This window comes from Alligator mississippiensis, chromosome 1 (assembly GCF_030867095.1).
Source record: "Alligator mississippiensis isolate rAllMis1 chromosome 1, rAllMis1, whole genome shotgun sequence".
NCBI classification, from domain to species: domain Eukaryota; kingdom Metazoa; phylum Chordata; order Crocodylia; family Alligatoridae; genus Alligator; species Alligator mississippiensis.
The window spans coordinates 446,735,642-446,751,398 of record NC_081824.1 but is presented as its reverse complement, the minus strand read 5'-3'; the positions used below and the strand labels follow the sequence as shown (position 1 = coordinate 446,751,398).

General features: G+C 43.8%; 1 protein-coding gene across 7 annotated transcripts in view; it reads right to left on the bottom strand.

Moving 5' to 3' along the window:
• The window catches only part of MTMR2 (myotubularin related protein 2), an 89,040-nt gene that overhangs the window by 11,056 nt on the left and 62,227 nt on the right, over positions 1 to 15,757 (bottom strand). For 6 of the 7 annotated variants that reach the window (XM_059721138.1, XM_019483651.2, XM_019483654.2 and 3 more), the window contains 7 exons: positions 11,594 to 11,697; positions 11,320 to 11,430; positions 10,175 to 10,276; positions 8,576 to 8,659; positions 3,355 to 3,504; positions 2,358 to 2,546; positions 821 to 1,006 (listed from right to left, as the gene is read on the bottom strand). In XM_059721138.1, the coding sequence (XP_059577121.1) occupies positions 821 to 1,006; positions 2,358 to 2,546; positions 3,355 to 3,504; positions 8,576 to 8,659; positions 10,175 to 10,276; positions 11,320 to 11,430; positions 11,594 to 11,697 (926 nt within the window). The remainder of the gene's footprint in view (positions 1 to 820; positions 1,007 to 2,357; positions 2,547 to 3,354; positions 3,505 to 8,575; positions 8,660 to 10,174; positions 10,277 to 11,319; positions 11,431 to 11,593; positions 11,698 to 15,757) is intronic. The other variant, XM_059721139.1, reaches the window with a different exon arrangement.

Genomic DNA, 15,757 nt, shown 5'->3' with positions numbered 1-15,757 from the left:
AGCATCTGAAATATTTTGTCCAAAATGTCTTGGGTTTGCCAAACTTTTGGTGAACAAGGCAAGGCTCCCGTACATCCCTGCCTGTATTCATGACAGGGTGTTGGGGGCCCCACGACTTCCAGGGTCTGCAGCTCCAGGGTAGCCAATCATGCCAGGTCTTCCCAGCCCAATGCTGCCAGTGCTGAGAGTCTGAAAGCCCTGGGAGCCTCAGCTAGAATTCAGCACTTGGCTCAAGCTTTGCACTAGGAAGCCTGGCAACACTGGGACCTTTGGTTTAACTGGGACTCTCATATTATCCACGGTCCCTTCTGTGGAGCTGGGAATGTAAGCCCAGGGAGAAGTTTCCATTAGGTCTGTGTTCAGGGCAGCCTTGCTGTGTAGAATACCCCAGACTGGGGCAGGGGGTCTTGACATCCAGCAGTCCCTGACCCAGGGCAGTCTGTGGCACTTGGCATATACTAGGAACGCTGGTCACTGCTGAGTGACACTAACATTCATATGAGTTTCCTGGCTGCTACTAGCTCTCAGCAGCTGTGAGGTCTCAAGAAACATGATACTCAGGAGCACCATGGTGAGGCCTTTCCTGAAGACTTTTGCTTTTTCAAAATTTCCAGGTCACATTATGGAATTGTGAGTTTGGTAAGATTTGGATGAAAACTGATTTAAAAATCAGATGTTTGTCAGAAACTGGAAATCCTGCACTTTGGCCAGCTCTAGACACGGGACCCAGACAATGAATTGAATGGCACTTCTTTTCAATGACACAGATACATATACAATAGGTGCTAACTCGGATATATTTGATTGCCCACATGCACACCTTAATATGTTCTAACCAATGAGTTGATTCCAAGTTGGATAACCAATGAGTCTCCTCAATGTTAGGATATACTATCTCCTTCAATTTTCTCAATGATTCTCTCATAACATGAATGTTGTGAATGTCCAGGAAGACTAATTCTGCATTCTGATAGGCATCCTCGCTTTCATAGCCTCCTCCTTTAGCCTGAGGAAGAAAAACAAAACCCATAGGAAACCAAATATATTTTTCTTAATGATCGTTCAACCTGATGAAGGAGAATAATGTTTTGATAAACAGTATCAAAATAAATTATCAAAAGGATAAACAGCAAAAAATAGATCCATATCATCTATTCAAATCCACACTCAAGAAAACAATTATTTTTGCCCAGTGTCTTAATATATTTTCCTTGCATAAACTGTTTCTCCTTAATAGTGTGTTTTGTGAAAAAAAAAGTAAAGAATACCCCACTGAAGGAGATTTCTTCATACTCATCATTTACACCCATTCAATTGTCAAGTTCATCAGAACCACAATTCTGCCCTCCAGCACCCTCATTATAGTATTATATAGGAAGTGCTGTATTTTCTCCATGGCTAATTGCCTTTTCAAAAATGGGGAGACATCGCTGGAAAAGGTCCAGAGCCCAGACAGCAAACTAATTCTGGCATGAAAACAAAGCTACACAATCTACTACATGCTATGTAGCAGCATTAGGGAAAAGGGCTACATTCTGAGTTATTCCACTGACAACTGAGATATCACAGGCTACCAAATATTCAGAAGTGACCCAGCTCAAAACCCCTAAGCTCCTATTTTCAAAAGTATTAAGCATTCACAGGCCCTGATAAAGTTAGAGGTTACAGAGAATGCTGAACACCTTGGAAAATCAGAGTCATGGCTCTGGGCACTGGAAACAGTGGTACCCCAAATCCAGGGTGCTAGAAATCCTGTTTTATATTGCTAAACATAGGCTGCCTGCAGATATTTAAAAAAATGCTTTACCAGAAGAAACAGACCCTTCCTTCAACCTGGCTCTGTAGTGTCTGTAAAGATTGGGTGCTTCAGTGGGGCTTTTTTGTGCTTCTACCTACAGCTGATTCAATAAAAGCTATTAGATAAAAGTGCCAAAAAGGCCGCACTAAAGTGTATGATCTTTACATATGTTGGATGAGCTAAGCTGAAGTAACACGCTGCCTCTTCTGGGTATGTGTGGGGCTCGGCATGGGAATGTGCCAAGTTTACAGTAAAGTGCTGTTTTGTTTTGTTTTCATCTGCAAGCACTCATAATGTCCCAACCAATATCTGTTCTTAAACCCTGATAGGCTTGATTATCTTTTCTTCCACTATAATCGTAGGCCATGATCCTACAATTGGGTTATGGCAGGTGAATGCTTCTGCTTCCCTGGAGGTCCAATGAAATTAAAATCAGACTCCATATAACAGCAAGAACCCACCTTCCCTCCCAGCCTCAGGAGTTAATGTTACAGTGTAATGGTAGGCTAACTCTGAATTGTATCATTCCCTGCTACCAACAAGGGAGAGAATGTCTAACCTTATTGGCAACAGCATTAACACTAGGCCTTGCATCAAATATGAAAATCTTATGGGACTGGGCATTGGAATCCATGATGGACTGAAGATACTTTTCATCATCTTTGCTTCGCTTCCCGCTCACTCCAACCATTGGCTGGCTGCAACGTGTGATTGTAGCTTGACTTTCTGGATGAATCCACGACAATACCTTTCACAAAAATTAGGAAAGAAAAGGAGAATTCAGTTAGGCATTACTTGACTCTGGGACTCTGCCTGGTATTTGATTTGGGGCCAGTGGTTTGGATCACATAAATCATGATGTAATTTAATTGACAGCACTATCCTGTATTTATTCTTTTTCCTTCATGAACTCCTAAAATTGGAACCAATGTAAAGATGTATGAACCTGACTCTTGGAAGGAATACAGCTCGTTTCCCAGCTAATGTGGTGCCTTTCAGCTCCATAAGTGATGCAGACCCACCTTCCCCCTGCCCCCAAGTTGACTCTCGCTTTATATTTCTCATCTAAACAGTTAACCTGTTGGGGGAAATTTATCTTTGTTTTACAGCTGCAAAGCAAACAGCATACTTTTGGTTACTATTAAAGACAATTACTACTCTATGCTTTATTTATAACCTGATATGAAGAGTCTTCATCAAGAGCTATGTATGACTTAAGTAAAAAGTATTCAGTTACTCCTTAAAAATAGGTCAGGAAAGACAAAAAACTGCAAATAAATTAGCAGGGTTTATTTTGTTACCTCAAAAATTAAACTGAATTACTGTCTGGCTTTAGCTGAATTATCTTATCTTTGCACTTTGGTTTAGTCTATGTCTCTTTCAAGGCAGGAGTTTTGCCAGACAGTGCTGCCTTCTAAACTCCTCACAAAATGTCTTGCCTTTGTTTTTATAATCCATTAACTGTTTGTGCTGGTCTCCTGTCGACCTGATCTTGGCAATATTCATGGTACAACGGTATTTACAAAGCCACATCAGAGCTCCTCTGTCATACTCACTGGTATGCGACCCCTGGATCTAAAAGATGCCACTCTCTTCAATTCCTCGTCTGGAATATTTACAGGCACAACAAGAGTGGCAGGATACGTATCACACAGCTCGTAGCGTTCATTTATCTTGGTTACTCTCCAGCTTTCATTGGGAATTCCCTGCACATGCAACAACAACAGTTTAGCAAATGAACTACTACAGTGTCCCTGTCCCAGGGAAAAGACACCAGAAGACTAGGATTTTGTCTTGCTTGTCTTTAGAATGAGTTAGTGGAGTGTTTCCACCCCAAGAGAGGCAGTTGTTTAGATAAGGGAAATATAACTGTCCAACCCCTTGCACAAATGCTACTCCTGAATCATCCCTGTCCAATGCTTCTCTGGCCTGCTTCAAGGAATCTGCTTCACTGGAGATTTCACAAATTTGCTTGGCAGCTTATTCCAGTGCCGTAATATGCTAACAGTAAGAAAATTTTCCTAGGATCCAATCTGAATTAACTTTGGTGCAATTTAAATCCATTGCTTTGCTCCTTCTGTCTGCAGCAAGTGGGGACAGTTGCCCTCCTTCTAGCACTCATCTTAAGCCTGGATGGTGCCAGAGTGCCCTCTCCAAATATATGCATCTCTTTAGTGAATGGGAACTGGGGCTGGGAAGCAGAGCTACCAGACAAGGTGGAGGGGAGACTAGATGAGAGAAAAGCACAAGAAAAGGTAAAAAATAAAGAAAAACAGAAGTTAAAAAAGAAGAGATCAGAGTGTGTGTGGGGTCTCAACAACCAGTTCACCTCAACTGAGGCTTCTCTTAACAAAACAAGAAGCATGAGTTTAGGGTGTCCACACACCATCTCTACTTTGGATGGTACATTCTGGGATCCAAGAGCACTTTTTCTGTAGTGCTCAGCATGATAGTCATGGAAATGCTATACAACAGTTCAAAATCTCAAAACTGAATAATATGAGGAACATTTTGTGTCACCTTGGCAGTGAGGTCAAGTTAACTATTTTGGATAACACTTTACTAGAATCGCATGATTATGAATGTATTGATCTAACATCTCAGGGATAGAAAAATATTCATTGTACACTTATGCTTGAATTCAACTGGGAAGGCAACTCAGTGACTGTTGGGCACCTTGTCATGCATCCACAGATGCATCTCAAGCAAGTCCAAGGAGGTGATCCTCCCCCTCTATATGACACTGGTTAGGCCGCAGTTGGAGTACTGCGTCCAGTTCTGGGCACCGCACTTCAGGAGAGATGTGGACAGCATTGAGAGGGTCCAGAGGAGGGCCACCCGCATGATCGGGGGGCAGCAGGGCAGGCCCTACGAGGAGAGGCTAAGGGACCTGAACCTGTTCAGCCTCCACAAGAGAAGGCTGAGGGAAGATCTAGTGGCCTGTTACAAACTAGTCAGGGGGGACCAGCAGGCATTGGGGGAGTCCCTGTTCCCCCGAGCACTACCAGGACTGACTAGAAATAATGGTCACAAGCTGGCAGAGGGTAGATTCAGACTAGACATCAGAAGGCGCTACTTCACTGTCAGGGCGGCTAGAATCTGGAACCAACTTCCAAGAGAAGTGGTGCTGGCTCCTACCCTGGGGGTCTTTAAGAGGAGGCTAGATAGACACCTTGCTGAGGTCGTTTGACCCCAGTGCCCTTTCCTGCCATGGCAGGGGGTTGGACTTGATGATCTGTCAAGTTCCCTTCAGACCCTACAAACTATGAAACTGTTGGAGGAACTAGCAAAGCTGCAATTGCTTGTGGTCTCCCATAAACATTTAGAAAAGGCTGTTGTGGGTGGCCCTGGTTCTGCTGAACCCAAACCAAAAGAGTGGTAGGCATTTAGTACCACCAAGGATTGTACAATGCCTGAGACCATCATTGTGTGCCTCTCACTGAGTGTGGGATGCTTGTGTATTATCAACCAGGCCGTTTGTGGTCATGCTGTCTTTTTGGACCAGAAAGAACAAACCCTTTCTCTTTCATTAGTTGTGCAAGCAAGTCAGAGAAGAGCAGGATGCTGCTTTTGGAGTTCCCTTGCCTTATTCAGGGCTCTGCAAAATGACTTCATTCCTATACACATAAGCTTTACTGGGTAACTACAATATGCAATGTCTATGTACACCCCAACCTACACACAGCAAGGAAGACGGAGGCTGAAACGCAATTAAGATAGAGACCAAACATACACCTTCTAAAACCACAATATGACTCCACTAATATGCAGCCATAGGATTAGACTGGGATTTCAAAGTTGCAGCTTGCAGACCCCTATCATCTGGCCCCCAGCAGATGAGACTCCCTATATGGGTCTCAGAGCTGACCCATATAAGATGCATGATGGACTAGCCCCATGTGCAGGACCTGGGGCACACACCATGTGGGTCCCAGACTGGCAGAAGTGGGTGCTGTGTACGGCACACGTCCTGGACTGACCCTGCATGGGCCTGCTGGGACAGGTACCACACACTGGATCGGGCATATGGGGGAGAAAGGACCCAATCCAGCCCCATGGAATTCATCTGACCTATGGAGCAGCTCCATGCCACTCATATAGCCCATTTGGCCAGATGAGCTTGACACCTCTGGATTAGACAAAGATTTCAGAATCACTGGGACTGAAATACCCCTTTTCATAGCATGGGCTAGAACTACTTAGGAATAGAGGTGCGCTGATATATCGGTGGCATAATGGATCAGCACTGATAAAAGGAAAATTAACATTATGGGCAATCAGTTTTTTGGCCAGTGTTGCCAATAAGGTCAGTAATAAATGCTGCATGCATGTGTATCTCTGAAGCATGCATGTGGCCAGGAATGCAGCCAGGCAGCACAGAGAGCAGCATCCAGCCGGTAAGTCTGTGGGGAGTAAGGGGCATGGGCGAAGGAAGAGGCGTGGGAGGCGTGTGCAGATTGAGGCCCCTGCAGTGAGGGAGGTAGTGGGGCAGGGGTCCATACAGAGACAGGGAACCACACCCCTCTCTACACCCCCGGGACTAGCCACCTGCAGCTCCATCCTGCTCCTGGGGTCACAGTCACTGTCCTGGCTGGACAGCGCCTGTCCCTGCCCCACTCCCTCCCTCACCATGGGGGCCTTGATCTGCCACACCCTCCATGCCCCTTCCCTTCCCCCTTACAGACTTACTGGCAGGAGGCTGCTTTCCAAGCTGCCAGGATGCATTCCTGTAAATTGGCTATTGGATCGGTATCGGACAATACAGCTGGTTAATAATCGGCCACCGGTATCAGCCAAGAAAATGTTTATCAGTGCACCCCTACTTAAGAATATGCTGTTTCTATGCAGGCTCCAGGTATTATCACCTCCAACATTCCAAGATTTCAGGCTTCTCCTTTGCTGTAACAGGGCACTGTTGGGTGATGAATTAAAAAGAAATGCTTCCTCTGCAGCATGTCAGAAAAAGCAAATCTATTTCAATTCCCCAAAGACTGGGTAATGTAAGTGTGTTGGCAAGGTGCTAATCTGTCATTTTCTCTGTGGCACCACAGCCTTTGAGTCACCACTAGGAGACAGGGACCACATTGCTCTATACAGTCTAGTACAGTCCTGAATAAAGTATATCAGGCAGGGAGAAATAGCACTTGTGAGCTAGTTCTCCACTCCCAAGAGAGGTCAAGCATAGCCATAATTTTAGAAGGGGCTGATTCTGAACTAAGCCATGTGGCATCCATTATTTGAGACCTTATTCTCCTTCCTTGACAACACACAACATTTCTCTTGAAAAAACTGTCCCCACATACTCTACCATTCCCATTCTGAATGAACATTTAGTGTTCTTCCCTCTACAGCACCTCCTCAAGAATCTGTTTCTATTTGTTTTCCTCTGAAAGCAGCAACCACAGCTACATATTGTGGTTCCACTGCATAGCTGACCAGAGCCTGGGATCTTTCCAACACAGCTACCTTAGGAAAACATCACAAATGCTAAGCTTCATAACCCCTGGTAATATTTTCCTATTGCTCCCCACCTTGTTTAGAAAATGAAAGCTTTAAGTTATTCCAAAGTCCTTTAAAAACCTTCTGGTTTTAGCTGAGTCTTATTCACTTTGCAATTTTGTTTCATATTCTGTCAGGCAGCATGCAATAAAAATCAAAGAGTGAATTCAGTTTTAAATTTCATTTGCCACACGTGATTTCGTTTACTTACTCCAGCTCAAACTGGGCAAAGTTAAATAAACAAACTGAAATGCATCGGAATTTTGAAAGGATTATAAAACCTTATGTTTCAAGACTTAAGTCATCCTCTACTGAAAAGGAGTTAGATGGAAACTTTTTCTGTGACCAGGTCACAATATGTAACTGCCTACTGCACTGTTGCTTGCTCTTCTTCAGCAGATGGTACTGGTCACTTCTGTTCCACTATCTTGCCCCCAAAGGGATTATGGGTCTTATCTGGTGTGGTTATTGGTATGTTCCATCAGTCAGAATTCAGATCACACAGGCAGGGGGTCGTCTTCACTGCAAAAAAAAAAAAAAAAGGTGCGTTTCCACAGTCAATGTAGATAACGTGAAATAGTTATGTTGGTGTAAAATCTCAGTGGAGACAAGACGTTATCATTTTTATCTTAATGTAACTAGTTGTGGTCAAACCAAAGTGAGAGAGAGGGTTGACCTCAACTAGTTCACTACTTCTGTTTTGTCTCTACTAGGATTGTACATCAAGAGATCTCCATATAAAAACACACCTTTTTGCAGTGAAGACGCAGAATTAGACTGTCTACATTAGGGATTTTTTTTTAAACAATCTAGTCAACAACATCTATTTTGTTAGACCATCTTGTGGTAAATCCTATTCTAGATGAGGTAAATTGTAATGTAGCTGGCTGGATTACGGGTTTATGGTTGAACAGCTATAGCCACGGTAAGCCAACATTTCCTCAAGGCTGCTTGCTCTGTGCTAGGGTTTTACAGTGAAAGTATTCTCTTTGTAAAAACACAGCTGATCATTTACAGGGCATTAGGTTTTATCCACCTTATCATGAAAAACTGCTTATATGCAACCTAAGTCTGTCTACACTAATGCTTAAGGGGTTGTTATTACTTGTGGAGCTGCATCAACATTGCCAGTTACTGAAATATGTCAACCAATGTCCTGATCCTGCATTTTGTGTAGGGTTATTCTTCATTACAAACAATCTGTAAATTATATTCCACCATAGGACTGAATTGCTGTAGAATAAAAAATATGAGCAAGGTTGTGACACAAGTACCCACCTGTCTTCTGTACTCCAAAACAGGGTCAAATACCTTCCATCCATTTTCTGGAAACACCTCATTGTATTCAAATGCAAAAAGGGGCTGAGAAAAGAGAAAACATTTGCCATTAAATACTTGGAGCTCACATCCCATGTTCTTTGACATCCAAGTAATAACTCGTGACTCCTCTTTTGTTTCCATTGCACTACTTTTTCTCTAAAGCTTTGTAAAGATACTGACACTTTCATTGTACAGAGTAATTAAAACACCAGTGTACATTCCTCCATTTCCCTTGTCTCACTAATCTATTAACTACTATATCACATGGACAAAAAACATTTATTATTCTAAATGCAAATATTATGTGGCAGGAACGTTCCACTTCTATAGTAAAGACAATTAGGATACTTTCAACCAGCTTCTCAGGCAACACCACCATATTACTGTGGGGGTTTCTTTTTAGTATTTAGACTATTAAGGTTAATTAGAATTATTTAACACACAGTACCTTATAGGGATCACCACTGGCTGGCTAGACAAGCTCACGTTGAATGGAGGAGCCCTGAGACAGGCACATGAGACTAATAATATAGCATATCTTTATTTAAATGCCTAAGTGAAGCAGATAGCTGTGATCTAAGGCACGGGAAGCAATAACAAAATGACCACCATTCAAAGTACTCATACAAAAGTGAGAGCAGATCTCACATTATGATGTTTTCTTCCCCAATTCACGTTCCCAAGAACGCCCTTTAAATACCCTTGATGCTACACCTTTTCCATCAGTGTAAATTTTACCTAATCTAGCAAACCCCACACAGAGCACAGAACACATTTCTGATAGGCTACACACTTGTAGGAACACTTGTTAACTAACATTTACAGCATATTCGTGTCAGCTGATTGCTATGGATAGCATGGTGGAAATGTGGCCAGAACATGGAACCATTAACGCCTTCACTTCCCTCAACATTTCCCCAAATTAAGAAAATGCCTGTTCTGTTCAGGTTAGTATGTTGTCCTACCCCCTTATTTACTCTTCTGTTCTTATGACCAGGGATCCTGGTTTTCGCTGATGAAAAAAAATCCCCATTTTTCAGATATAAATGAAACACCATATATATGTGGTATTTCATTTTAGTCATTAAAAAATGTGGATTTGGGGTTACTTTTTTATATCTGAAAAATGGGGGGGGGGGTGTTATTTATTTATTTTTTTAATCAGAGAAAACCAGGATCCCTGCTTATGACCGAATTTAATACAAGTCACTCACTACTACTTACTAGTTGATGACTTAGTCATGCCAAGCTCTTCATTCACAACTTTGTTTTTTTTCCTTATTGGCATTTCAGCTGTATTGCTTCCTATTGTTGCAGGCTACACCTCTCAATTATATTGGATTTCCTCGTTCAATTCATCATTCCCCAGATTCCTGCCAGAAGAATTAATTGCTACCAGTATTTTATCCATTGGAATTATTTAAAGTGAGCATGTGTCCTCCTCACACATGCAACCTTCAAATCACACAACTAAAATAGTGAACTATATGAATACTTTCACATGAAGCTATACAAACATTTTGCGTTTTCCAGTAAAATAAGGAAAAAATAGCCTACCAAATTATTGGATACCGGAAAGGCATATTTCATTAGGTTCTCAAATATGGACCGTCTAGTTCGTCCCTCCGGTTTATGAGCAAACCGTAGGTTTCGAATATCCTGGAAAAGTTGAACAAAACATCATTATCACTGTGATCACCTCAGATGCATCTTGAATGTATATGATGACTCTGACATCCCAGGAAAACAAATTGAACAACCTGTAGTCTATTTTATATACTCTGATCAGTTTCTGTGCAAGAGCTACCTCTGTAAAGTTTGCATTGTTTGTCTTCCTACGCAAATCAGGATTCAGAAACAAGTTGAGGACATATAGCATCATTTAACCCAGAAGGGCAGAAATACCTACCCAAAAATAAAATATTTTTAGTAAAACATCTAAAAGCTTACAATCATTGATGCAAAATAATGGCCAAACTATAAAGCTCATGAATAGGAATGCTCCTTTTTCAGGAGTGGGGATTCAAATTTAAAAGATAATAAGGAGAGTAACAGCAAAAGAAAATATAACATAAAATTAAATTTGGGTCCTATTTCTCAGTCAAAGGACATTTCAGAGGATATTGGGCACTTGCTCTGGGAGCGCGGGGGAGCACTTTAATTAGAGTGGTTCCGAGACCTGTTCTAATAAAGGGCCTGGACCAGCACATATATCAGTGTCCCCGTGCTGAAAAAGAGCAGTGGGGGTGCTTTAACTAAAGCTCATCGAACAAGCTTTGAGTTAAAGTCCCCCTGCCACCATTTTTCAGCACAGGGATGCTTATACATGTGACACTGGAGTCTGCTGAAGCACTGCAATTACCATGCTCCAGCAGACTTGATTAATCAAGCCTGCTCCAACGTGCTGTAATTACAGCACCTCTTCTCAAGAAGAATTCATGGGAAGCACGTCAGACTCCACTCACATGTGGAGGGACAGTAAGAAACCACTCTGAGACAAGAAAAAACCTGAAGCTTTGTGGTTCTCAGCTCTAGTGGTGCTGTTGTGCAATGCATGAAACTGAATTTTAAAAATCTTTGTGTGGTAAGTCACACAGGTAGATTATGTGATTTACAACCAGGTAGTTTTCATTTCATCTTATAGGAACAGCATTCTTTAAAAGAAGAGCCATCCCCACCCCACCTCCGCACATACACTCTACCTTGCATACTATCTCCAGTCCATAAGAATTCTCCCCACGGCTGGAAGCACCTCCAATTTTCTCTACTCGGTTGATCACACCTAAAGAAGCATCCAGGACAAATGGAGGGTCCTAAAGGCAGGTGAAATTTGTTAGTTAAAAAGGGAGAAAATAAAAAACACAACACACATTAAGACCTATAATCAACTGCTTATGCACATTCCTAATGAAGGGCTTAGGGAACAGCACTGGACATAGTTATATATATGATGGAAAAAGGAAAGTGAATGCTTACAAAGCTTACCCTTTCCATGCTTTTGAAATACAGCCGGTAATTTGTAACCGTCAGGGTTCCTCTAATAGCTCCAGTGAAAGGGCAGATGTAAGTTACATCTTTGGCTTAAAAAAATAGAAAGAAAGAGATAAGCCACTTGTGTAAGTTTTATAAATAATCTACACGGAACAAAACAGCAGTAGCACGCTGTCAGAGGACTCTGTTTTGTGATATTTTTGCATATGAGTAATCATATGGAAATCAGTGGAACTGTTGGCAGGAAAAAGTGCTCACCAGCTTGATCAAGGATTATACAGTGCTCTCCGAAGTTATTAGTGTGAGTTTAATTTCTCCTCTAAAGGAAGAGCTCAGATGCTATCGAGGTTGTGGTGTGCTTATCTACACAAACCAAATTTCTTTCAATAGTACTTCATTGCTGATACTTGCCCAAGGAGAGAAGCAAAGTTTACTCAGAAAAAAGCCTCTAAATTTTAGCATTAGTCACACTCTATACACAATACTAATAGAAGCCTTTTGGTTCAATCAGCAATTTCCAGAGGATTTTGGACACATTTACTTTACTACTAGCAAAAGCCCCCATGGCTCACCAAAAGCATATGGAAACATCTCCTAACTAAAAGGGAGGCATACACCCAATGGAAGGGAGGGGCCGTCACCAGGGAGGACTGTACCTCGGTTGCTCAGAGCTGCAGGGGGGCGGTCAGGAAGGCCAAGGCGGAGATGGGACTGGGACTAGCTACCCCGATCAATGACAACAAGAAACCCCTTTTTTTAAATACATGGGGGCAAAAAGAAGGTACCGGGTAACCTGGGGCCTCTGCAAGACACGCTAGGAAATCTGGTTGTCGCACCAGATGACAAGGCTAACCTATTTAACAATTTCTTTGCCTCCATTTTCCTGAGCAGGGACCGGATCAGCCCACCCGCCGGGGCTCCCTTAGGCCACAGGGGAGGTGCACCCAGGCCTAGGGTCAGTGAGGATCTAGTCAGGGAACTTCTGGAGGGACTGGACGTATTTAAATCATCTGGTCCTGACTATCTCCACTCCAGAGTGCTGAGGGAATTAGCAGAGGTCATTGTGGGACCCCGGCATAGCTTTACGAGCACTCGTGGTCCTCTGGTGTGATACCAGATGACTGGAAAAGGGCCAATGTGGTTCCCATTTTCAAAAAAGGGAAGAAGGAGGACCCAGGAAACTACAGGCCAGTCAGTCTTACCTTGATCCTGGGTAAACTTTTTGAGAGATTTCTCCTGGCACATGTCTGCAAGGGGGCAGCAGGGGAGGTTATGCTTAGGGGCAACCAACATGGGTTCATTAGAGGCAGGTCCTGTCAGACCAACCTGGTGGCCTTCTGTGACCAGGTCACAAAATCATTAGACGCAAGTGTAGCAGTGGACGTAGTCTTTCTGGACTTCAGAAAGGCCTTCGACACTGTTTCTCACCCCCTTCTCATTAAAAAACTAGGGGACTGTGGCGTCGACACCTACACAGTCAAATGGGTCACTAGTTGGCTGGAGGGCCACACCCAGAGAGTGGTGGTGGATGGGTCCTATTTGACCTGGAGGGATGTGGGCAGTGGGGTCCCCCCAGGGCTCGGTCCTCGGACCTGCACTGTTCAACATCTTCATCAGCGACTTGGACAAGAGGGTAAAAAGCACCCTGTTCAAATTTGCTGATGACACTAAGATGTGGGGGGATGTGGGCACGCTAGAAGGGAGGAATAGGCTGCAATTGGACCTAGACAGGTTACAGGGGTGAGCAGATGAGGACAGGATGGGCTTCAACACTGACAAGTGCAGGGTGCTGCACTTGGGGAGGAAGAACCAGCAGCATACCTACAGGCTGGGGAACTCCCTTCTCGTCAGTGCAGAGGCAGAAAAGGATCTTGGAGTCATTATCGATGCCAAAATGAACATGGGCCAGCAGTGTGGGGACGCAGTCAGGAAGGCCAACCACACCTTGTCATGCATCCACAGATGCATCTCGAGCAGGTCAAAGGAGGTGATCCTCCCCATCTATGCGGCACTGGTCAGGCCACAGTTGGAGTACTACCTCTAGTTCTGGGCGCCGCACTTCAGGAGGGATGTGGACAACATGGAACAGGTCCAGAGGAGGACCACTCGCATGATCAGAAGGCAGCAGGGCAGGCCCTACGAGGAGAGATGAAGGGACTTGAACCTGTTCAGCCTCCACAAGAGAAGGCTGAGGGGGGATCTAGTGGCCTGTTACAAACTAGTCAGTGGGGACCAGCAGGCATTGGGGGAGTCCCTGTTCCCCCGAGCACTACCAGGAGTGACAAGAAATAACAGTCACAAGCTGGCAGAGGGTAGATTCAGACTAGACATCAGGAGGCGCTACTTCACTGTCAGGGCAGCTAGGATCTGGAACCAACTTCCAAGCGAAGTGGTGCTGGCTCCTACCCTGGGGGTCTTTAAGAGGAGGTTAGACGAACACCTTGCTGGGGTCGTTTGACCCCAGTACTTTTTCCTGCCATGGCAGGGGGTCGGACTTGATGATCTGCTCAGGTCCCTTCCGACCCTACCAACTATGAAACTATGAAAAAAAATGGTATTATCGGTCAAGAAAAGGATCTTTGGGTTGGGATACATGCCAAAAGAGATAAAATGTATTGTCAGGTTTACAGCTACATGAAACTGACCTATAAATAGGAGGACAGAAAGCAGAAGTTACATATTTGTTTTATATTTGGTTTGTAAAATATCCATTATTATAAAATACATCAACTATGGTGACACCCACAGGGTGCTGAATATTGTGCAAGCACAAGAGAGCTAGTTCCCTTCTTGATAGGCAAAGCTGCATAGCAACCAGAATATGATGATGATGGGTGATCACTCACAAACAGGTAAGATTGTCTTCCAAGGATCTTAACACAGAAAACCCTTGGTATTCATGGGTTCGGCATTCGCAGTTTCAAATATTCGCGAATGCTGAACCCACATTTTAAATACACTTTAAACACTTACCAGAGCTCCTAGTGAGTTCTGCACTTGCTGCCGCCAGGCCCCCCCACCCCCCGGGCGCACTGCGTTCATGAACGCTGTGCCCTATTCACAAATTTCACCATTTGCAGTTGTGTGCACAGTGGGTCTAGCTCAATCTCTCGCTGAACTCTCTTGCCACGACTTAGACTGAAAAAAGGAAGAGATCTTCAGTGTTATTTTGAGACGAGAAACACCACATACCACCCAGGTAATATACTCTTACAGTGCAAGTTTTTATTTCACCACAGGAGGTTACAGGATAGCACTCACCTCGCTAATTACTTCATTAGCGAGGGAACATTGGCAAGGCTGATAAGGAGGAACGCGGGAATCCCCAGCGTCCTGAACAACTTTGACTACTTTGTAGCAAGAGAGTCTTCCCCGCTAATTGGTTAACAAGATGAGCACACTCTCTGCGCCTGCTTGGATCCCTGGTCAGGAGCTTCCTCTGGTGCTCCTCGTCTCTGCCTACCAGAGACTGGCTCTGTACCCATCCTGGATGTCATGATTTAAGAAGACTCTCTTAACTCAGACATCCAAATATAAACTAATACTGAGAAGGCAGTCAGCTTTGTGATGCCAATTCAGGTTCCTTTATGAAAGCAAGGAGCCACTTTCCCTCTGGCTTCCATTACTATACTTAGATCCTCTTCATTTGGTTCCTCTGGCTCCATGCAGATGCAGGGGTCTGCCTTTATGGAGTCACTTCCAGAATCTAGGATTACTGCCTCATCTACTCTACAAAACTCCAGCAGTGGAATTCCAGTTCTGGTAGCAAAACTTGCATATCTGTACCCAACTCCTCTGTGGTGGCAGGCAGAACTCTCATTTCTGGCAGATGTGGTATAACTGCTGACATCTGGCAGTGGACAGAAAGTGTATGTGGACCCTCCCCTGGCTTCTGCCATCTCTTGCAGTCCCTGGAGCAGAGAGCATCTCTTAAGAGTACAGTTTCCACTCTGGCAGCAGAGTCTGCGTAGGGAATGCCAGAGGCTCTGACTGAAGCCAGTGGAGCCTCGAGAGCTTACACCAGCTGAGAATTTGTTTAGCATTCAACTGCCAGTGAATTTAAACTTTAAAATCAGGCATAAAGTCATCCTGCCATAAATAATTTATTATTGAGTGGAATTGAGACTCAAACCAGTCCCCTTAAATGGG